The following is a 22,820-nucleotide window of genomic DNA, read 5'->3' as shown; positions in this document are numbered from 1 at the left end:
AGAGCTCTGGGATCTTCTACCACCGAACAAAATACCTCCAGTCTTTTGGAAAGGAATGTGGCGAAGAGATCCACATGGGGAGTCCCCCAAAGAGACCAGAGACTCTGACACACTTCTGAGTGGAGGGTCCACTCTGTGTGAAGGACCTGGTTCCTCCTGCTGAGCCTGTCCTCCCTTACGTTTCTCACTCCCTGAATAAATCTCGTAAGCAGGGAGATATTCCTCTGAGAAGTCCAAAGCAGTAGGTCTCTTGCCAGTTCGTAAAGGAACAAGGAGTGGGTCCCTCCTTGTTTCCGAATGTAGGCCAACGCTGTGGTATTGTCCATATTTACTTGAACAACTTGGTTCAATACCAAAGGTTCTAGTCTCTTTAGAGCCAGATGCACGGCAAATGAAATTCCCTTGTTCTCTTTCAATGGGGGCAACCACCATTACAAGTGCAGCTTCATCTCCACTGGAATGGGAAAGGCGTCTGCTAGATTTCCTGTCTTCCAACTCCAAGACCTCTTGAGAAAGAATTGAAGTGGACGAATATGAAGTCTTCCTAGAGGAAAGAACTGTTCGAGCGAGGAAAGGGTCCCCAGAAGGCTTAACCATTCCCTCGCCGACGTCCGTTCTTTCCTTAAGAAGAGAGAGACTTTCTCCAAGCCTCTCGCGAGTCTCTCTTGCGAAGGAAATACTCGAAAACCCCGAGAATCCATCTGAATCCCCAGATAGACTAAGTTCTGTCTGGGGGTCAGCTGCGACTTCTCGAGGTTCACGAGTAATCCCAACGACTTGATCAAGTTCATGGTCAGAATAAGGTCCTCCAAACACTGTCTCTCTGATCTGGCCCTGATGAGCCAGTCGTCCAGATACAGAGAGATATTCACCCCTTTTAGGTGAAGAAACCTTGACACATTCTTCATCAGGCTTGTGAAGACCTGAGGAGCTGTGGACAGGCCGAAACACAAGGCCCTGAACTGAAATATCCTTCCCTCCGCCATAAAACGGAGGTACTTCTTCGACGAAGGGTGAATCGGTATGTGGAAATAGGCGTCCTGGAGATCCAGAGATACCATCCAATCTCCTTAGCGTAAAGCTGAAAAAACTGAGGCCGAAGTCTCCATGGAGAACTTCTCCTTCTGAACAAATTTGTTCAGAGAGCTGACGTCCAGTACTGGTCTCCAGCCCCCCGAGGCCTTTGCAACCAGAAAAAGGCGATTGTAAAACCCCAGGGAGTTTTGATCCAGTACTAGTTCTATCGCTCTCTTGTCCCACATCTGATCCACCATTAGTCGAAGAGTATCCCTCAGTACAGGATCCCTGTATTTGGCTGACAGTTCCCACGGAGTTGACGTCAGGGGAGGACTGTCGTGGAAAGGAATAAGGTATCCTTTCCTTATCATGGACAAAGATGAGACGTCCGTGCCTATACGTGCCCAGGCTTCCGCAAATTCTAAGAGCCTGGCACCTACTGGTGTTTGGAGGAGAGAAGCATCATTTACCCTTTTTAAAGGGACGGAAGGCAGACCTACCTCTCTTCTCAGGAGCCTTCCTTCTTGAGGGTGCTCTGGAGGTAGGGCCTCCTCGAAAGGGCTGAACCGACGTACTCGGTCCTTTCTTTTCCACCGCAGTCGCAGGTCTCTTCTTCCTTGATGACTGGGTAAGAAGGTCTTGAGTCGCCTTCTCAGTGTTAATGATCGGGAAATGTCTTTCACTAACTGAGAAGGAAACAAAAAGTCCGATAAGGGAGAGTACAACAGTGCTGCTCTTTGAGAGTGGGAGACCGCTTTAGTCAGAAAAGCACTGAAGACTGTTTCCTCTTCTAAGGAAAGTTCCCGCTCCAAACAAATAAAGAAGGAGTCTCTAAAGAGCCATCTTGTACCGCCTTGTCGATACACGACAGAATACACAGGAGAACTTCTGGATCGAGTCCTTCTGAATCATGGGCCTTCTTGGACATCACCCCAAGGGACCAATGTATTGGAAGTTGAAAACTTCCAATACATGGAAGAGTCCCTTGAGGAGATGATCCAGTTCTGAAATGCCCCAAGTCACACGGGCAGAGTTCAATCCTTGTCTTCTTGACGCATCGACTAAAGTCGAAAAGTCCGCTTCAGCCGAAGACGGAAGAGAAAGGCCCATATTCTCTCCCGTCTGATACCAAATATGTTATTGTCATGATACAATAAAGTTTTATGCATACTTACCTGGCAGATATATACTTAGCTATAGACTCCGTCGTCCCCGATAGAAATTCGAATTTCGCGGCACACGCTACAGGTAGGTCAGGTAATCTACCGCCCCGCCGCTGGGGGGCGGGAATAGGAACCATTCCCGTTTTCTAAGACAGATTTTCTCTTCCACCTGTCTCCTGAGGGGAGGCTGGGTGGGCCATTAATCGTATATATCTGCCAGGTAAGTATGCATAAAACTTTATTGTATCATGACAATAACATTTTTATGCATTCAACTTACTGTCAGATATATACTTAGCTGATTGGCACCTTTGGCGGAGGGTAAGAGACAGCTAATTTACTGAATAGACAGGAAACAACATACGTTGTAGGTAATAAATAAATAAAACCTTGGTTCCTATGTGTTTAGACAAAGGGTTGACCTCCTAGCTATTGCTAGGTGTCTGCTTCGTCTCAAGAGCCTCAGCGAGGGATGTGGACCTATGGCTAAGAGTTGTTCTTGTAGATCTGTCAATGGGGTCTTATCCACTTACTTGACAGAATCTAATGGTTATTTGTCAAAGGGGTCCTATCCACTTACATGACAAAACACCTATGCCTAGTGGCATAATTAAGGAGCACAACACCGATCCCGATCACCTGATCCTCACACGAGGGTTCGTGCTTAACTTGAAAAAGAGTTATCCCCAAACTCCTTTCAAACAACCCAAATAATAAAAAATTCCCGTTAAATTAAGATTTAACTCACTAGTTAAGGATCAGTGTCGGCTCCCTATCCCAGCAACGTATCTGTAGACACGTATAACCCAGAGAGACGTATCTCTCGTAGGTCAACTTGACATCCTTCGTATAATTGGAGGTCAACCCAGAGTTGCATCTCCGGTAAATGACAGCTAATATGTACTTAATGACATATTGTTATGGAAAGAACAAGAATTCATAAAAGCTTGCACTTCATTCGCTTTTAATTCTCAGCTGTTTGAAGGAATCATCAAGATACTCATGAAGTGTTTTAGTGATCACATAGTTTCAAAGAAGACCAGGGCTTTCTTAGAAATGGATCTCTTCTGGATGAAGCCTAGAGCCTGGCTGGCGCCTCGCGCTTGCCTGGTTGGCTCCTCGCGCCTGGCTGGCGCCTCGCGCCTGGCTGGCGCCTTGCGCTTGTCTGGTGCCTCACGCCTGGCTGGCTCCTCGCTTTTGGTTGGCGCCTTGCGCCTGCCTGGAGCCTCGCCTCTGGAGCCTGGCCGGTTCCTCCCCACTTGCTAGAGCTTCGAGCTTGTTAGTCTCTCGAAGATGTCTGTTGATGTCCCCATCAAACTCTCTTATCTGTCCGATTTGTTCGCCTCTAGCAAATCTAAGCCAGGTTGGAGGCCCACTCTTTCTCCTCACCAGACAATGACAGTGATTCTTGTGACTGTCTGCCTCTGGCGTTTTTTACACCTGTTATGGCATTTAGCGCCTAGTTGGCGCTACATTGTCCGAAAGTCCTAAACAACCACAATAGTTTATCAGGAGACTTTGAGAAGGGTGGAAGACCTTCTTCCACTTTGAGCTCTCGGCCTCTCCGGCAAGGGGAGGAGAAGTAGTCAACTACATCCATAAATGATATGAAATCAAACAGTACGAGAGATAAGAGTCTTATTCCGAAAAGGATCCTTCGTGATTACTTCTGTTGCTACCGAGATCTCTTCTTACATGTTAATGAGGTTTCTCGTTGTAGAATCTTCCCTATCCTTGCCCGAAGGAAGGGAAGGAGCCTGGAAGTCGAAGGAGACTCAGAGTAGAAATTGGGCGGACCCCTGATTTCTTAGCTCTTTATATATATCCCTCTTAATACTAACTGGGCAGCATTTTGAGCCCTCATCACATTCCAAAAACTCTGTAGGCAAACGTTTCAACCATTTCTTCTTCTGTAAATGAAAACGTAAGGACCCTGTCTGAACAACGAAACTCTATCTGGAGCGTTGAGTGAGGAACAGAGGGTTTTAGTTCTTTTGCCAGACATATTATGCTGGCAAGAACCCATTGCCGAGTTCCCATAGAATCTGATGCGAGATTCCAATGCACAAAAAATTCCCTTTTCTTCTTGGTCGTATAGGACCGAGAGAAACGAGGAATTCCCTCATAAAATTTCTGAAAGAAGTTTTATGAGGAGCAGTTCCATCTTGTCATAACACGGAATCTGAGGACTCCAAACAAAAAGAATCCCATACTCAGTGCATGATATCCTACTCTTATCGTATAGAGGTATCGTATAAGATCCCGAAGATCTTAATTCTCTGCTATATCTAATTCTCCTTGCAGAGACAGAATATAACCTTATACTGCGTTGTTGATAAAAGATATAGAAAAAGGTGATTCTTCCCTCTGAAAGGGAAGAAAACACCCCGTATGTGGTTCACAGAGGTATAGGAAGAGGACAGCTTCCCTATTCCCACCAGCAAGATCTGCAGCAAGTCTATGTCTTTACCATGACCTTGCCTTTTACCTTGAAAAAATCCTCTTACCATGTCTACTTCTGGTCAGTCTGCACGCAGACCGACTCAGAATGGAGAGGTTTTAACAAGTCTATATACTGGATTCTATAGAAACCCTCCAGAATCTCTGGGAAATTTCTTACGAAACATGCTGTGAGAAGAACGTTATGATCTCTGTGAATTCAATATATCTAAGGCCAAAAATGAAGCATAAAGTATCATCCTTTCTTCCTTTGACGCCCTTTATCTTAACATGTGTTAAGAATTTATATTTAGGGGAAAAAGACTAAAGTTTATTCCCCTTTCTTTAAACTAAAGATGGCGTAAATTGCTACATCTCTTGGGTCAAGAATAATGAAGTAATCTATAGGAAGCCTGGTCGTCTTCCACCTTGCGAAGCGATTATGAAGAAGACTTCTCTCAGGTTTTTTACAACTCTCTCCAATAGATGCTAGACATAATTTAACAATTATTATCGCCTATCGAGAAGTTTCTCACGGACGTGCAACATATTGCAGTGAATCTCTTAAGAATCGTTACGTTCCGTGTCTGATTTTGTCAACGCGAACCCGGGCGAAAAAAAGATTCTTGATTCTCTTTGTGATATGAGAGAGCTGTGGCATTGGCCTAAATGCTTAAAATAAATAATTTCATAGTTCCTTGGGATCGAACCCATTTTCGATTAGAAGGGGAACGAAATCAGGAACGAAACTTGCCGTTACTACGCCTCTGTCAAAGAGGCTAGTGAACTTTAAGGTTAATAACTCGCTAAAACGAGAAATTATCTTGGATGGAGCTTCTAGCGCCAATTGCGCCAGGCTGGCGCTTCTGGCTCATTGCGCCAGGGTGGCGCTTCTGGCGCATTGCGCCAGGCTGGCTCTTCTGGCGCATTTGCGCCAGGCTGGCGCTTCTGGTGCATTGCGTCAGACTGGCTCTTCTGGCGCATTTGCGCCAGGCTGGCGCTTCTGGCTCTTCTGGCGCATTGAGCCTTTCTATGTTTATTCCGTTCTCAGTAGGAAAAACTTTTATGGACAATATATAGTCCATTCAGGGAAACAATTTCTGTCACGAAGAGAATGATTCCCAAAATACTTATCGAACTTATCCTGAGCAATCTTCGTTCTTTAATACGATTATGCTTTCTAAACATGCTTCTCGAAAGCCTGAGATCAGGGAAACAACTTCTGCCACGAAGAAAATGATTCCCAACAGACTTATCGAACTTATCCTGAGCAATCTTCGTTCTTTAATACGATTATGCTTTCTACATATGCTTCCCGAAAGCCTGAGATAACTTCTGCCATAAAGAATCCTCTATAATTCTCTTACACTGCGGTAAACAGAATTAAACTAGGAAAACTTTTGTAAGGATACTAGGAATTCAGTTGTCAACCATAGAGTCAACTTCGGTATATGTATATGACTTGATCATACCGTAGTCTTAAGGTGAATTCTCTACTACATTCTTTCCTCGCCGAGGCCGAGAGAGAATGTAAAATCTCCTAACTTCGTTCTTTTCGTCAATAAAAACGAATTGGTACTAGACGAAGGAGATCCTAATGAGAAATAAGGATCGAAGAGAATCATTCAAGCTTCCTATCCATGGACATAATGCTGTAACTATGCTTCTATTACTTGAAAAAGCCTCTAATCAAATAATGCGAGCTCATACAAGTCTTGTCCAATTCCAAACAATTGCAAAGTTCTCATTCTGAAAATCGGTTTGCTGCATATATACAGAAGAGGATGACTTATAATCCTCTTAAAAGTAACGAACTAGGAGAAGGAGGGATGGCAGAACTCAAGAGACTCTCCGAATTCTTGCAATAAAAGGGTTGCTAAGGTCTTGTAAGCTGAAAGACCTGCACCCTCATTGACTTCCTAGTCTGATATCTTCCATCTCTTGTCCCATAATGTTGGGAAAAGAGTGAGTTACCTGAGGAGAGCGCCTCTCTTCATAAGGTAAAGGGTTTAAAGTAGAACCAGCTTCATCCTGACAAGGGTTACGTTCGCCTGTGCGACATCTTGAGTACCTGGCAGGTGAAGGCTGATCCTACAAAAAAACTTCTCACCAAATCAAACCAATGTGATAGAGACGAAGTCGCTTATGCGACCACTAGAGTCTCTTTCACGAGAAGTATGTTCTTGGGTTCTCTTCCAGAGAAACTTCCCACAGATTCAGACACATCCTGACACGGGCGACAGCCGCCTGTGCGACATTTCGCGCCCCCGTCAGGAAAAACTGATCCCGTGACAAATTTCAAGAGGATACCCTGTTTAATTTCCATCTTCCAACACAAAGAAGCTGGAAATCCTGGATCCTGTAAGAATTTTATAATTCGAAAGTATTTCCTCATTGGAGCCTCGTCTTCTAAACTTCTTCCAATTCGAGAAGATCAGAAGGAGATTAATCCCTTTCATAGGTTATTGTTCCTTAGACCTCACTTACTGTAAAGGCGAAGGAATTCTATCATTGAGAGACTGTGACGTCACCGCTCTATCCTGTGGCACCTATCCACGTACTGACCAGACCCCACGTTACTGAACTTCGTTTATCGGAAGAGAAGCGGTATTCAACGTGGTATGGCCTTTGGCTATGTGCCTTCCCCAAGGCATTCCTTCATGCGCTTTTGGAAGGATCTTTCATCATGGAAGACGTCTAGGCAGGCACCTTGCACTTGACTTGCACCTGGTGCCTAGATGAAGCTATGCTTTAGTAATGATACTATAACCATCCAATTTTCCTCTTTCTTTATTCATAACATAAACGAGATTATCTTCATAAGAATCTTCGTTGATGAATCTACCTTCTCCTCATCCGCCGAGGGTAAGGAGGTTTAACCAAAAGGGGGAAACACTGTTTAGGATGCCTTTCCAATGGCTATCCCTAGCAGTCTGGGACGTTCTACAGACACTGCCGAGGGGACGCCTGATCGGTGGGGATTCTCCATAACCTCCGTAAGGCTTTCGACATTCCTTCTCCTCTGGGCCTGTGAGCTTGGAAGAGGTCTAGGCCTGGGAGCGAGATGAAGCCGATCAGACGCACCCTCCATTGCAATGGGGAAACACTAATTCACTTCTTACCTTCTAATAGCTCACTTTTGGAGCTATATTCCTTTATCTTCAAATTGCAATATGAATTTGTAGTTCTGTAAAGTAAGAAGTGATGAGGATACAACACTACTAGTACTTTTAATGCTCTAACTGCTCGTTAGTACGAGAGCTATAAAACTTCTAAAGGAAGCGTAACTAGTTCTATGTTTTTCTGACTTCCTCGATAAGGAAGTTAGCCTCAATCAATTTTAACTTTTATTACCCATTAATGAATAAATATTAATATTTCCCTTCTTGCAAACTATGTAAGTGTCTACAGAAAACTTCGGTAGTTACACGTAATGTATTCTTCGAAATTTTCGAAGCCAAATTCGTTAAAACAGTTAATAAACGTATGCCAAACCAAAGACCCAGTACTTCCCTGCAAAAGATAGGCCCAGAAGATCGATGGCGATGAAACACGAAAATCCAAATCAGGAGGAACTGCAAACGTATGTTTACATTCCGGCCGATAGAGAAAATCTGTCTTAGAAAACAGGAATGGTTCCTATTCCCGCCACCCAGCGGCGGGGCAGTAGATTACCTGACCTACCTGTAGCGTGTGCCGCGAAATTCGAATTTCTATCAGGGACGACGGAGTCTATAACTAAGTATATATCTGACAGGTAAGTTGAATGCATAAAAACCCCGTTTACCAGCGAGTCTCGCTGGGGGCATGCAGAAGACCGTCCTGACCAGCTCCTTCTTCGAATCCATCAACGAATTCAAAGACTGAAGAGCCCTCTTCATAGAAATGGTGGGTTTCATTCTTAGAAAAGATGAAGACTTCTTCGCCTTTGCGCTCGAGAACAGAGAGCGCGGAGAAGGAGGAGTGGCAGGGGATAAAGCGTCTCCGTATTCTTCAAGAAGCAGGGCTGTCAAGACTTTGTAGCTTGACAGTCCTTCTCTTCCACGATTCTCGTCTTCTGAGTTTTCCTCCAACTCGGGGTCTAGAGGAGACTCCGTAGACAAATCAGGACGTCTTTCCTCTGGGGGAGACAAACTCCTGATAGGAGAGGGACTGAGGGAATGATAATCACGCCTCTTCAAAGTTTGAGCTTTGTGAGAAGCTTCCCTCTTGGCTGGCGCCAAACGCCTAGGATTCTCCTCATAAAAGGATGACACCTCGCGCTTGGATGACGCCTCTCGTACGCCGAGCGTCCTGGCTGACGCCTCGTGCTTGGCTGACTCCTGACGTCTGGATGACGCCTCGTGCCTGGAAGACGTCTCGCACTCAACTGGCGTCCTGGCTGGCGCCAAAACCTTGGCTGGCGCCTCGCGCTTAGATGACGCTCTGTATGACGCCTCGCGCCTGGAAGACACCTCATGTCTACCTGGCATCATGTCTCTGAAATATGGGTCTCTTGATCTCGATCTAGACAGCATAACTTCTTCAGCATGTTTGGAAGACGAAGCTTCATGTCTGAAAGACGCCTCGCGTTTGGCAGGAGAGAGAGGACGAGACTTTTTGATCGGAAGAGAAACGTCCTTCTTACGAGGAGGATCTCTCGCTAAAACTCCCACCAATGAGGCTAGCTGTTCTTGTACAGCAAGAAGAATTTTCCTTGAAGCTTCTCCCACGTCATCTTCAATGGGAGGAGAAGGAGAATTCGAAGGCAAGCGATCCGCTACGTCCATGTAGGGAGACGTTGACACAACCTTCGCCTTTTTGATAGAAGAGGGAGCTTCATCTGAGAAGTGCTCCGGGCTTGAATTCAAATCAGGTTCTCTCAAATGCCTTTTCAGTAGCCTGGAAAGGTCTGAATCCTTCCACCCTCGTTTAGGTGAAGGAGAGGGAGAGGAAGAGAAACACTCTCGCAGGACGCTTTTTCTAAAGCGGCTCTGAGCAGCCTGAAGCGAAACAGAGCCTGCTGAAGGGACGTCTGACCGTTGGGGATTCCCCACGACCTCCTTAAGGCTTTCGACTTTCCTTCTCCTCTGGGCATGTGAGCTTGGAAGCGGTCTAGGCCTGGGAGCGTTGCAGGGACGATCAAACGCCCCCTCCACAACACTGGGAGCACTCACTTCACTGAACACTTCACTTTCACTATCCTTACCTTGTAAGACCGCCATTTTGGACTTCATCTTATGGATAGTAGCCTTCAGATCGGCGATTTCAGAGGCCGATTCTGAAAGTAAAGCTTGTGAATTCGACACAGAGGGAGAATCAAAATCATCAAGGTTAGATATAGGGTCAATAAAAGGCTCAATAGGCCTTGTACTCACACTCTTCAAACGTCTAACTCTATCCCTCTCTAACTTCCTCAAATAAGAAGTTAGTCTTCCATTCTTCTGCATTTAACCCCTCACATTCATGACAGGTATTAGTAGAAGAACATTCAAACCCCCTACATTTACGACATACAGTGTGAGGATCAACCGAAGCCTTCGGTATCCTCACCCTGCAGCCTACATTCACACACATTCTCACACTCACATTTGAGTCAGACATACTGAGAAAAATAAAAAAGCAAGTCCAAATTCAGTCCACAGTAGCGAATGCCAAAAACCACGATCCAGATACGTCACCAAAAAGCCGAGAAACGATGATCAAAAGGTTGAAATAAGAATCTAAGTCAGGAGGTAGTAACAACAATGTTGATACCACCGGCGACAGAGAAAATATGATAGAAAACGGGAATGGTTCCTAGTCCTGCCGCCCAGGGCAGGCCGGCTAGATCACCTGACCTACCTGTAGCGAGTGGCGCGAAATTTGAATTTCTGTCGGGGACGACGGAGTATTAGCTATGTATATATCTGACAGGTAAGTTGATTGTATGAAACCATCAATTACAGACCCTCTAAAAAGTTATAAAAATCTTATCATCAGCTAATGAGGATAGCATAAGTACCAACAATAATATCAACAGAAGCTTCATTGAAAGGCTACTTTTATAAATAAAACATGGTAACCTTGAACCTTAAGATAAAAAAAAAACTCACAAATCATATAAAAAGCCCTCAGGAACCTTACCTTCTTTCTTTTCCCATGACACAAGTGTTCCCATTTCCATGGTTGGTGACAAGGCAGGTAACTTGACCTTGACATGATCTGGGTAATCACCTGAGGCATAATTGCGTACCAAAGGGCTCACAATGGCAGTTGGCTTTGGTGTGCAAGCTACATGGGATTCCAAAAATCTTCCTCCCCTAGAAATAATAGAAACTTCCCATAAAAAAGCAATTCATGTCTTGGTACCAATTTAAAACTACATTGTTGCATTACATCAATAAAAGCAAAATATTCAAAATACAAAGTTAAAATGGCAAGTCATAGTTGAACACAGAAATGTCCATACTTTCAGCAAATTATACAGTATTGACTAAAAAATACTGTATATGTAGTATGACCAGTAACAGATAAGTACAGTATAAACAAGTATCTATATTTTCCTCCATGCACAACTTTCCAGTGATAAATGGTTTAGTGCTCTTCATACTAACCACTCTACCTTACAACATAAGAATATGAAAACATTTTTATGATTCTCTGAAGAACACTTATTAGCTGAGAGAGGGTACTTGATTAGTCTGTGTAAAGTTAGTTTATATGCTAGGATACTTATTTTTATCTTCAAGGTAGTCCTATTCAGTTAACCACAGCATACATAATCTAAAAAGCTAAATAAAAAATTTAAATGTCAAAATGAAGGGCTGAAGTTAACCAAAATAAACAATTTTTATACTCTGCCCAAAAATTCTAAACAAAAACAATTTATAATTAATCTTTTGCACCTTACAAAACTTTGATCAATTATATACCTTCCTAATAACAAAGAGAAATTTATAGCTATCTATGTCAAAGACCCTCCAAACTTGGCTGTGACAAAGATCTGGCTGTAGAAACCCCGAGAGGGGGGAGCTAGTTCTATCGCTCTCTTTACCAACAAGGACTGAATCTCCGCAGACAGAGCTATTCCCCTGACGGAAGATGGGGAATAACTGGGAAGGTGTAATAGGGAATCGGACAGAGGAAGAACCGAAAGAAAATTTATCTTGTAACCATTCCCCAAAACCTCCACCACCCAACTCTCTCCAGGTGTCTGTGAAGTGGGACAGACAACCCCCTACTGGCATCGACAAGGGTAACGTCTCCTATTTTCGAAAAACCTTCCTTTCTGTCGAAGATTTAGAAGAGCCTGAGGATGAAACTTTCGATGCGAATTGCACCTTCTTCGGAGACCTGACAGGAGAGTGTGAGCTGGAGCGCTTCCCCGGAGAAGACATACAGGATCCCTTAGGGGACCTAGCTCCTTAAGAAGCCACTCCGATCATAGCCTGCTGTGACTCCATGGTTGAAGCCGAAGACACTAAATTGACCATTTTCGCCACGTCTTCCTCCTTAAACAGACTATTGCAGAGAGCAAGAGGCACTCTCGATAGAACCGGTTTGTGAATATCTTGGAAGTGAGGTAGAAGGTGGCTCAAGAAAAGATCCCTTCTCTTTTTTCCTATGAAAGTAGTGCATGCAACCTGCCGATACGTTGGCCTGATGCGCCAAACCCATAGACACTTAAGTCACTAGACTGTCAAACATGACCACATCCGATGGAACGAAACCATCCCTCTTCAGGAAACCCATAAGTCCTGATAACATCCACATGGTGTGGGATAAAGCCTCAGATTAGTTACGGAATGTGTCCTCTAATATCACTGCTTCACGCAATGACACGCCTACCTGCCTGGAAACTGATGGGACTCTGGACAGAAGAGCCTCGGCCGACTCGTTTAGCGAAAGTCTAATGCCCCCTGAAGGGTTACCAGATACTCCGCATAGATTCTTCCTCCTGGGAAGTAAGGAAATATCCTGTCTGACGTAACCTACCACCGCAGCTAACTTACTGTTAGCATCTTTCAGTGCTTGCTCTAGCCGACCGAACTAAGGGAACTTACATGACGTCTGTGGAACTGACGGCTTCATGAAGTGAAGTTCCTCGAACATTGCTTGGTTGAGTTGGAGCTGTTCCTCCGTAACCCTTGCCTGCAGGTACAAAGGATGGATAAATTCTACCATCCACTTATACTCGCTCTCTCCCGCAGGCAGAACCAGCAACTCCGCAGTAGTATCTTTTTCGTCCAATGTGGCCTCCCTGCCTAAGTCTACCAAGCGAGAGGAAGAAGGAAAATCGACAGTGTGTCCACCAAAGGTACCCAAACCCGAAGAAGTGGAAGCTACTGAATCCATACTCTTCCGCAAATTACCCGTGGATGTAAAACCTACCTCCAATGGTTGTGTGAGACCATCACTTACAAAAGTGGGCGTAACCCCTGAGCCCGGAGTGCTGTCAACAGAAGGCTGCATCAATGCCTCATCCCGTCTATCAGGGAACCGTGTTAACCCGGCTGCGCCAATCTACTACCACCGAAATGCGATGACGCAACTCTGGAACCAGTCCTACCTGGCTGAACTACACCTACACCGTACATCCGAGGAGCCAACACATCCGATCCTTGTAGTCCCGGAAGTACTGTACCCACACCTGCATGCGGAGAAGCCACACCAATAAACCTGGGTTTACCATTGTACTGTCCAAACGTGAAGCCGCCAAACCGGAAATCTTACGGGAGGAAGAGGGAGAATTCATCTCCGATGCCACCGAAACCAAACCAACACAAAATTTCTGAGGAATAGATAATACCAAACCCTGAGGAATTGTTATGAAAGCCATAAAAGGGGAAAGGAAGGGGGAAGCGGTCACACTCAAGTGTTACTAAGGACATACCAATTGCTGCAGTCGGACAGGTAATTAAGCCACCTGTCAACACCATGTACACAGGAGCAGACACAGACACAGACCATTCCGCTGCAGCCGATGCTGACATATTCCGCATAATGGGCCTGAGGAAAAATGAAATCCAGGTGCTAACGGACCTACAAGATTACCAGGCAAACAGATTGCTTTTTTTACGATCTCCGATTACGGTCTAGCTACTCCTGTTGCTACGGAAGCCTCAATTAGACTGCGAAACATTAGACAACCGAAAAATCCCTTGTCCCATGGAGAGAGGAACTATTGGGGGAGAACTCATAGCGGAAGCCTGTGGACATTGCAAAATGGGCACCGAGGAATGAGCAGAGAAGGATAGAGGAGATAAAGTCTGAGAAGTATTTTAGGTGGAAAGGAATGTAAAGAAGGAACTGAGGCTACGAAGGGCAAAGATGGGAAGGAATATTTAGGAGAAGACATCTTTTTGAGTGACAGAAAGTAGATTGACTCACCCAACCCCTGATAATCCTGATGTATTTTGTTAGAAAATTTAGGAAAATTCCTAATAACATGATCCATAATTGAAAAAGAAACCCACAAAATCACTGTGTAACGTGTTTATTTTTAAGTATCTACATTTAATTTTACTTCTAAATACTTAGAAGTAAACACGTTACACAGTGATTTTGTGGGTTTCTTTTTCAACCTTCAGAAGAAAACTGAAAGAAGTTTTTGTTTGGATGATCCATAATATTATGGAATCCCAGGTGGAAGCACTGCCTAACCAACACCCTATATACCTGTGATAAACCTAATAAGTCTGCATTGTATTCTGCCAGGGTAAAAGTCTTCTGAAGGGACTCTACAAGAAGGGAGCCCCAAAGTATCCTTCGTAGGAAAGGGAACCTTCGACGAAGAAGGAGAAACCTCCTTAGCATCCGTAGACGAAATTGTCTCCTTAAATGAATCTCCTGGTTTTGGAGCCTTACAAGATATGTCGGAGAAAGAAAATAAAATCTCCGAAGGATCTAACGGAGATCCAGGCTGATCTGAAAACGGAATAGTATCAGAGCCCGGGGGCAAGGACTTGTGCAACTCGTCCTCCTTGCTACCTAACACAGGATCCCTATCTGTCTGTATCTCTCCTAATACTAAACCTTTTGCATTTACACTTTTAGGGGAAAAGGGGGAATCTGCTGTTGTCACTGCCTGCTCTGCACCGGGGGGGCGTCAAAAGAACCTACCCTCCGGATTTGTGGGTCTCCATGACTCCCGGGACCCATTAGGGGTGGTTCTGGAACAAGCAGGGGAGCTAAAAGAGAACGATTAGTTACATCATTCCTATTTGTATCTATTCCTTCATTAAGTTTAGAAATGAAATTGGCAAAAAGGTTCGTCATGCTAGATGACAACCTATACTTTAGCTTCCTAAATCGAACACTTTCTAAATCTTTTTCCTCTGCCTTTTTAGGCTCTACCACCTACCTATGTTTGTTTTTTGATCCTAAAGCTTTCCTGTGTTTCAGGTATACCTCCATCTGGTCTGACGACCACATCATAATCAAAAGTATCTCTTGGTCATTCTGGAACATAACGACACATCGCTTTTTTGTGTCCAGTTATGATGAGCTTAACATGCGAAGATGCACTCCTCTTACGAGGTTCCCGTCGTCCAGCAACCTGGCTAGGTCCTGCCTCACCTTCTCCGTGAGAGACACGGGGAAGGAAGGTGGGTCTCTTGCCTGTGACCAACACTCCTTTAATCTCCATTGAAGAGACCGCAGGTGAAGACGCCCGTGAGGGACTAGCTTCTCAAGAGACGACAGGTGACCGATCACAACCTGCCACTGCTGAGCTGGCTGTTCCTGTAGGGACGGAACCGTCTTGCTGCCTCCCTGAACCTGCTGATCCGCGAATCTGCGGGGAAGACTCGCCCTGCTACTGTATCGATCAGCATGCCTAGGTACTTCATCCTCTGCCTGGGCTCGAGATCTGACTTCTCGTAATTCACTACGATCTCCAGATCGTGGCAGAATTCGAGGAGTCGATCTCTGTTCTGTAGCAGCTGCAAGCGGGAGCTCGCCAGGACCAACCAATCGTCGAGATACCTCAGAAGATATATCCCTACCAAGTGGGCCCAAGCCGACACCAGCGTGAACACTCGCGTGAACACCTGTGGGGTGGTTGAGAGACCGAAACAAAGTGCCTTGAATTGGTACACCGTCCCGTCGAAGATGAAGCGGAGGTACTTCCTGGAGGATTAATGGATGGGTATCTGGAAATATGTGTCCTTCAGATCCACAGAAAGAGTGAAATCGTTCTCCCTGATGGAGTCGAACATTGACCGTGCCATCTCCATCGTGAACCGAGTCTGGCGAATGAATCGGTTTAAGGGAGAGAGATCTATCACCGGGCGGCAGCCCCCCAAGGACTTCTCCACCAGGAAAAGTCGACTGTAGAAGCCTGGCGACTGATCCCATACGATCTCCACGGCACATTTGCTCAGCATGGCTTCTACTTCCTGCCGAAGCGCCACGTCCTTAGGCCGAACTAGGAACGTACATCTGATGATGATGGACCTGGTTGGAGGTGAGGGGTGGCCGAGACTCGAAGGGTAGCAAATATCCCTCCCGAAGAATGTTCACTATCTAGGTCTCTGCTCAGTAGCGCTGCCATGTTGCCCAATGGCTCGCTAGGCATCCCCCCACTTCCGGCAGCAGGTGAGGGGGAACACCGTCCCTAGCGTTTCCCTCCTCTCTTCGACTTCTTCTTCCCGGTTCCTCCTCGAGAGAAGGAGGACTGGTTACAGTCACTCCTTACAGTCGAAGTCGAAGGCAGTCTTTCCTTTCGGCTTCGACGAAGCGATCATCTTAGCCGCAGAGGAAGCGCTAGCTAAACTCTTCGGCTTAGCCGCAGTCGTTCGAGGTTGCCCAGCCACCTTCGAGACTGCCTGGTGGACGAAACGGTCACTCTCGTCAGTGCGCCGTTGTTCCACCTCAGCATCCACCATCTCTCTGGGGAAGAGAGAGGAGGAACTCCACATTGGTCCGTTGCGAAGACCCAAGGCCGCCTCTCAGCCAGCCGCCCTGGTCACTCGAGGGAGGACAGCATCCTTACGCCTCAGTACCAGGTTGGCCCACAGGTTAGCCATCTGGTGGGCCAGGTAGGAGATGGCCCTACCTCCAGACTGGCACAGTCTCACGAAAGCTGGGTCCCCTTCAGGAGTGATGTTTCCCGAGGAGGCTGCAGCTTTGGACACTGTGAGGGACCACAGGTCTAGCCACGAGACTGCTTGGAATGCTGCCATAGCGGTGGATTCCAAGGGAAGTGCCTCTTGCTGTGAGAACCAGAGGTTCTCCGACAGGAGCTGCTGCAGAGACACCCCCGGAGTTAGCCTAGCTAATTACAGGTTGACCTGTTTGGGCGGCAGAGGGTCCTCTGATGGCACGTAAAAGCGCCTGTCACGGTAGAGGTGGGGGAAGGAGCTTGGTTGACCTGCCGGACCGAAGCTAACCCTCCTGTCCAGAGACGAGAGCGTCCACCTGGCTGAGCACACTATCGGCCAAGGCTGATCGCGGCAAACCCACTGTCGTCCTGGGTTCCTTTTTGGGTCCCCAGAACGACTCCAAACCCGATGTAGGCTCGGAAGGTGGGAGCAGCGATCCTTCCCCGAGGTCATTGCGCCCCTTGCGATCACTCCTGGTCGCCTCGCTCTTCCCAGTGTAGCCCGAGGAAATTGAAGGGATAGGAGAGGTAGACCTGACGCTCCCCCCTCACCCACCATCTGAACCGGTGGGCTGGGGGGGCTGCAGGCGAGCTGCAAGCCTGGTTGAGCGGTTCTCACAGGGAAAGCGGCTGGACCGAGAACAGCGGCGACGGTCCCGAGCGTCAGAAGAGCTGCTGCTGGTCCTCCTCTCCGTCCGGTCCAGGTAGGAGCGGCGGTCAGGGGACCGGCAGAGTCCGCTGTCACGTTGGGAGCAAGGCCTGTCCTCACGGCGCGTCACGCCGCCAGGCGACCGCTTCCTCGCCTCAGCCCGCGGCTGGTCTGGGACCGTCGCATCAACCCTGGGTACCAGCGGATCACCGCGAGAGCGATCGCTGGTCTGGTCTCCCGCCAGTCTTCCGCTCCGTGCCTGGATCCTGGCGTTGAGCGGACTCAGTGGCCTGGGTCTTGGCTGCACAGTCATCCGCAGGTGACCGTACACTCGGTACCTCTCGCGAACGAGAGGCTGAGACGGTACCCGGCGCCGAGGCAGAACCTCTGGTGCCAGGTGAGGAGGTACTGGTGTTAGCCTGCACTCCTCTGGTCCCCGTCTTCTTCTTCCTTGCGGAAGGAGAGATGGGCCCCGCTCCCGAAGGAAAAAAAGGATCAGCAGAAGTCCCAACCGTCCCACCGGAGTGGGACGGACCCTTAGAAGTCTCAGGGCGAGCCTTTTAAGGGGGGGAGGAGGCTACCTTCTTCTTCTTCAGCTGTGGGGCCTTAGAAGACAAAGGGGAAGCGGCAGCAGACGACAACGACACCTTCCTCCTCTTCTTCTTCTTCTTCTTCGTCAGCTTCCTCAGCACCAGTGTCAGGTCTTCCATCCAAGACGGAGCCGAGGCAGTTGCCATAGCAACAGGGCCCGACTGCACCTGTCCGGAAGGACCTGGGGTGGGAGCAGCAACACCACGGGCAGGAACAACAGCGGCAGGAACTGGTACTGGAACTGGAGTGGCAGCAATCTCAGGAACAGGAGGCAGAGCAGGAACCAGCAGCATCCTCTGTACTGGAGGCAGGTCCAGGGGAGAGCTCATGGGACACCGGAAGTCAGGGGCTGGAGCAAGAGTGGCAAAACCAGGCGGCGGCGACAAGGAAAACATCTTCACCTCCGGCAGTGGCGCTTGAACAACAGCTGTCGGGGTAACCATGGCGACGTGCTGTGTATAAACCAGGTGAGGTGGAACAGCGTAGCCAGGCGTGGACACCGTCATGGTTGTCGTGGTGGTCGGGCCGTGAGTTACCGGCATGGCCCCTCTCACCAGATGACTCAGCAGCCCAATCTGCAGCTGATGGGGGGGCGAGGGGGTCTCTCCGGCTCTCGGGATTCCAGAACCAATCACGAATATCACTGTGAGTATACAAAACAGACACGTACTTACGTATAGCCTTGCACATACACACACACAGTAAAAGGGAAAGAGAAAAGCCTTCATGCATTGAAGAAAACAAAGCACTAGAAGCAGGCAGAGAGGCGGGCAACAAGTCTAACCACCAGCACGGCCGAAAGCAAAGTGGCTCCTCTCCTTGCAGTCGAGCTGACCACCAACTGCCGGACAAGTAGTTAACTACCGAACCCCCTTGTTCGAAGCTTACGACCAGTTCAGCTGCCACTAAGTACCTTCCTGTTGTTAAAGGACCGAGGGTTTGTATACGTATCGGAACAAACAACTTCTTGTGGTACAACACCTAACATGTAATGGATGACTAGGAAGGCTGGAAAATTAAGCGGAGTTTAAAAATACCATCGAATTCTACTTGGAGTACATACTTGTGGAATCTTTATAAGGTAGTAAGTTACCTAACTACTGCACCAGACAAGAAAAAGATGAATAACATGAGTATGATTAGCCTATTTGAGGAATGAAAAAAGGTCACCAAAGATGGTGGGAAGGAACTCTCAAGAGGCTATGGAGCCCTTACGGAAACACTGCCAAGTTTAAAAGGAGGCTTACATCACCAAAGCCTTACTGCTTTATCTGATAAACTTCTACTTCCCATTAATTTATCTCTCACTTTCCATGAGGAAAAATGCAGCAATAATCTCACAAAACCACTGGCAATCTGATTCCGTGTTAGTGAAAACCTAACCTAGCTTACCACTGCGAAGTCGTTTGAGCACCAAGGTGCTATTATTGGGCTAAATATGATATTGTTATGATACAATAAAGTTTGTTCATACTTACCTGGCAGATATATATATAGCTGTATTTTCTGAAGTCCGACAGAATTTTAAAAACTTCCGACACACGCAGTGGTCGGTCAGGTGGTTAGTACCCATTCCCGCCGCTGGGAGGCGGGTATCAGGAACCATTCCCATTTTCTATTCATAATTTTTATTTCCACTGTCCCCTGAGGGGAGGTGGGTGGGTACTTGATTATATATATCTGCCAGGTAAGTATGAACAAACTTTATTGTATCATAACAATATCATTTTGTTCATGAAACTTACCTGTCAGATATATATATAGCTGAATCCCACCTTTGGAGGTGGGAAGGGACAGAATAGAAGGATTTTGGGAAACAAATGCATGCAGATGATTTACATCTTGGTTCCACCTATTAGCATAGCTGACTTCGTGATTACTGTCACCCAAGTCTGCTTCTGCTTTACTAGAGTTGCCAGCGAGGTAGAGACCTATAAAGCTGGTGCACTCCAGATGATCTGTCAACGGGGGCGTGACCACAATGTGACTAGACCATATTGACCATACCATGAGGGCTAAGAAGTAAAATAAATATATATATATAAATATATATATCACCACTTGACCAACCTAGCCAAAGTTAAGGTGTGTTAACTAAGGCTTAAGAGTTAAGAAGTCGCCGTTGTCGGCGACTCAACAACTAAATTAAGAGCTCTTCCTAACCATTTTCTACAGGATAGGATGAGTGGTACTTCTTGCCCCCAAGATTGTGTCTGCAGACACGTATGGCCCTAGCGAGCAGCAGATCTCATATGCCATCTTCACATCTCGCAGGGAGTGTGAAGTGAACACAGAGTTGCTTCGCTAAAACATGGTACTCAGGATGTTGCTGAGTGCCATGCTCTGTTGAAATGCTTCCGAGGCCGCGCCCTCACCTCGTGAGCATTCAGATAAAAGATTTCAATTCTTTGTGCAAACACAATGAAGGAGCATTTTTGAAAGAACTCCTTAACACTAAAGCCAGGGTGTTCTTCGATATGGGCAAGTCTGGTCTTTTTCGGAACACTGCAGATTGCCCGAATGACTTCGACTTTCTTGAGTTTTATGTAGATAAAACTTGAGAGACCCGACAGGGCACAGGACTCTCTCTGGCTCCTGCCCACTAACTTGTGCCATCCTTGCTTCCAAGCTCCTGGCCCAAGGACAAAACGGGTTTCCATTCTTAGGCCACAACGGAAGGCTTAGAGAGCACACCACCTTGTGTTCTCTAAAGCCAAAACTTGTGACGATGGCTTAAAATTTCACTAACCCTCTTTGTCGTATCTAGGGTGGTTAGAAGAAGGCCTTCCTGATCACATGCAAGAAGTTAACAGGTAGGAGAGGTTCGAATGCTTTGACATCAAGAACTTCAGACTACGTCTAAGTTCCATATTGAAAGCTTCGATCTGGACATGCACAGTCAGTACGTCTGTACTAAAGTCAGGTGACCGACCAGTTGACCAGTCAGACGAATCAAGGACAGCAAGGCTGTACCCTGAAGACCATAAGGCACTATTCTTCGCTGAAGGATGAGTGTCTGGACTGCCTGGGCGATTCAATCTAAGCAAACCTTGGGGGTGTATCAACGCAACCCAACGTCGTCAGCGAATCAACTCCTGACTCGAGCTTCTGGTGCCAGGAGAAAGGAGCGAGGAGCAAAACGGCGATTCAGTCCCGAAGGAAGAATGCCTGACAGTCCAACCTGGTCTCATGTTACACGATCATCGGGGGTGTATAAACGCAACCGACTTCGTCAACAAGAAACTCAGGGCTACTATATGTCGCCTGATCTCGCACGAGTGTCTGACTCCGAGAAAACAGGTGAGACAAAAAGTAGATGGTGAGCGAGTTTCGAGATTCCACAGAACTCAAAAATCGTGAAGGGCTTTGTTGTTTGACAGACGCAAATCTCTGAGCCCAAAGGCCGTCAACAACATATTTGCGTATTCTTTAATAGTTGTGACTGCCAGCTTATCCCATTCTTCAGACGGAAATGGAAGACGGTAATCTTATTCCTGTCAACATCTCGATAGTCTGAACGTAGTCAGACTCAGAGCGGAGAGGTTATAGGTACCTTTCGAGTTAGAGTAGACCGACTCTCTCGGAAAAGGTCCTTGGAAAGTGAACTAGGAAGTATGTGACCTCTGTGAATCCAGGATCCTGAAGGCCAACATGGGGCGATCAGCGTCATTGTCGCTCCCTGTGACGTCATAAATCCTCTTATTACATTTCCTAAGCGATTGAAAAAGAAGAAAAGAGACTAAACATCCATCCCCGTTCAATATCATAGGATGGCGTTTAATGGTACCGATCCCGGATCGAGAATAAGGGAGCAGAGAAGAAGAAGCCTCTTCGTCCTCAACATATTGAAGAGAAGAATGAAAGGGCGTCCCTAAAGTCTACACAACTCTCAACTTACTTCTAAAGAAAGATTCCACTCGGAAGTGAATAGTTGCTGCCGTCGATCGAGACGATTCGTACGGACTTTTGCAATCCTGTAACGAACCTGTAGAGGATCGTTACATTCTACGCCTGTTGTTATAATAGGCTCTTTCTCGTAAACTCGAACAAGGACCGAGAGAAGATACTTCTTAAGATATGAGAGAGCTGTGGAATATCAGAGTTGATCTGGACCACTGGTTCCCAAAAACTCGTTTCGAGGACTGGAGGGACTACCGAATCGCTTTTACTTCTTTCAGATTAAGATCCAGGACATCTGAAACCCTATCCAGATGTCCAGCACCTTCTTTCTATCACCTCAGGTGATAGACGCACTGAGAGATGTTCAGAATAATTCCTAGATCTTGAATAATATTTCAGTTTCCCGGTAGGAAAAAACTGTGGTCTGAATTGCAGTCTATTCGGGGAAACAAACTTCTTCAGGAAGGAAATGGTCCCCAGCAAGCTCATCCATTCCCTCCCCGAGTATGCTTACTTCCCTAATAAGGCTGCGCTTTGCCTAAGCAGGAGAGCATATAAAAGTGCAATGTTGCGGTAGACTCGTAGTTCCATACCGTGCGGTAACGAGCACCGAAAGGATTAAGAGATAACTCTGTTGAACATAGTAAGGCAAAACGAATGCAACGTTTATTCATTCACGTAAGAAATCCCCTCAATCTTAGGCTAAAGTCCGTGATTGTAGGACAGAGATACAGTTAGTCAGTCAATCCCGCAGGAGAGACGTAACCGTCAGCACAAAGATACGGTTAGTCAGTCAATCCCGCAGGAGAGAGAGACGTAACTACAGCGATGACAGCGCACGATCTGTTACTGGCTCGGTTGGACTGGAGGACAGACACAGCGTGACAGCAGCAGCCAGCAGCTTACGAACGTCGTCTCTTAACTTTATGTCTGGGTTGCCAGTTACCCTATTCTACGAAGAAATAGGTCCGTTATTTTTTTGAGCAGAAAGACTCTC

General features: G+C 46.7%; 1 protein-coding gene across 2 annotated transcripts in view; it reads right to left on the bottom strand.

Moving 5' to 3' along the window:
- The window catches only part of LOC135211251 (dihydrolipoyllysine-residue acetyltransferase component of pyruvate dehydrogenase complex-like), a 99,993-nt gene that overhangs the window by 55,089 nt on the left and 22,084 nt on the right, over positions 1-22,820 (bottom strand). For both annotated transcript variants that reach the window (XM_064244543.1, XM_064244544.1), the window contains exon 2: positions 10,725-10,900. In XM_064244543.1, coding sequence (XP_064100613.1) covers positions 10,725-10,900 — 176 coding nt within the window. The remainder of the gene's footprint in view (positions 1-10,724; positions 10,901-22,820) is intronic.

Source organism: Macrobrachium nipponense, chromosome 4 (genome assembly GCF_015104395.2).
Source record: "Macrobrachium nipponense isolate FS-2020 chromosome 4, ASM1510439v2, whole genome shotgun sequence".
In the NCBI taxonomy this organism is placed as follows: Eukaryota; Metazoa; Arthropoda; class Malacostraca; order Decapoda; family Palaemonidae; genus Macrobrachium; species Macrobrachium nipponense.
The sequence above is the reverse complement of the archived record's forward strand: the minus strand, read 5'-3'. Positions and strand labels throughout refer to the sequence as shown.